This window comes from Amphibalanus amphitrite, unplaced genomic scaffold, assembly GCF_019059575.1.
Source record: "Amphibalanus amphitrite isolate SeventyFive unplaced genomic scaffold, NRLGWU_Aamphi_draft 000366F_arrow, whole genome shotgun sequence".
NCBI classification, from domain to species: domain Eukaryota; kingdom Metazoa; phylum Arthropoda; class Thecostraca; order Balanomorpha; family Balanidae; genus Amphibalanus; species Amphibalanus amphitrite.
This window is the reverse complement of record NW_024881860.1, coordinates 109,573-111,051: the sequence shown is the minus strand read 5'-3', so window position 1 is coordinate 111,051 and position 1,479 is coordinate 109,573. Positions and strand designations below refer to the sequence as shown.

Genomic DNA, 1,479 nt, shown 5'->3' with positions numbered 1-1,479 from the left:
TCACTGCCGTCGTGTCCAGTCATGGTGAGCGCGGCAGGTCGGTACTTGGGTGAGACTCCCGGGCCGGCGGCGCGGGAGATAGGAGCGCGGCAGGTCGGTACTTGGGTGAGACTCCCGGGCGGCGCGGGAGACGGGGCGATAGGACAGCGTTATCTGCCGGACCGCGGAGGGTCGGCCCGCTCGACTCTCCCAGTCACCTCTCAGCGGCGCGCCGTGTCCGAGCACGGGTCAGCGGGTCAGCGGCACAGGTCAGTCCCTCTCAGACGCCGGCAGTCATGGGTGTCGAAATCTACGGCAGCGAGGGCAGCCCGGCGTGCCGGTGTGTGTTCCTGGTAGCGCGCGCCATCGGGCTAGACTACACGCTAAAACCGACCAACCCGATGGCCGGCGAGACGCGCACCGAGGAATTTCTGCGCATGAACCCGGCGCACACGATCCCCACGATGGCCGACGACGGCCTGTTCCTGGGCGAGAGCCGCGCCATCGCCACCTACCTGATCAACAAGTACGCGCCCGAGAGCGAGCTGTACCCGCGCGAGCCGGCCGCGCGCGCCGTCGTCGAGCAGCGGCTCTTCTACGACGTGGGTCTGTTCGCGGCGCTGCGCTCCGTGCTGGGCGCGCTGCTCTACTTCAAGAGCCCGGAGCAGTTCGAGGCCGCGCTGCCCCAGGTAGACGAGTGCATGGAGCTGCTGGAAACGTTCCTGAAACGCTCGCCGTTCGTGGCCGGCGACCACGTGACCGTGGCCGACCTGGCCATCGTGGCCAACGTGTCCACCATCGAGGCGGCCGAGCTGGATCTGTCGCGCTGGACGCGCGTGCAGCGCTGGCTGGCCAAGATGAAGGCGCTGCCGTACTACAGCGTCAACGAGGCGGGCGCCCAGTACCTCGGCGGCGTCTTCAAGAAGGCGCTCTTTCAGGCCAGGAAGGCCAAGTTCTCGGCATCGTAGAGACGCCGGGCTCTGAGAGTTAGTTTGTCACCTTTCCACTTCCTCTGTGGCCCGATCATCTGCCGCTGGTCAGGATTCTAACGTCACCTACATCCGCACCGTAAAGTTATAACGGGGAGCTACGGCGCCAATGCTCCAGCCTACGTTGTTTCCGTGTTATCAGGTAAACTTACTTACTTATGTTATTTACTGATGATGTGTAAATGCGCTGTTCCCGACGTCTAAATACAGTGATATGATGCACCCTGCCAGCTCCATCGTCTTATTACGAGACTCACGACCCATCCAGTCTCGCTAACTTACAGCGGGCACGCTTGTTAGTTGTTCTGTGCATACACTTTCAGGCACCTGGTAAGTGCACCTAAACCGACGTGTGTGCCAATAAGTTATCATCCATTTACTTCTTTGATGCAAAAGCGTATGATTCCTGTTTCACCATTAGGTATACGCCGAAAGTCGACAACTACCTACATATATAGGTATATGCAAGCTTAGCGTTGTAATCATCATCGATCCGGACACTGGACAGTGC

General features: G+C 60.4%; 1 protein-coding gene across 1 annotated transcript; it reads left to right on the top strand.

Moving 5' to 3' along the window:
• Nucleotides 1-275: 275 nt before the first annotated feature.
• LOC122389627 (glutathione S-transferase 1-1-like) lies at nt 276-947 on the top strand. The gene has a single exon (XM_043381827.1). The coding sequence runs from the start codon at nt 276-278 to the stop codon at nt 945-947; it is 672 nt and encodes a 223-aa protein (XP_043237762.1).
• Nucleotides 948-1,479: the final 532 nt, after the last annotated feature.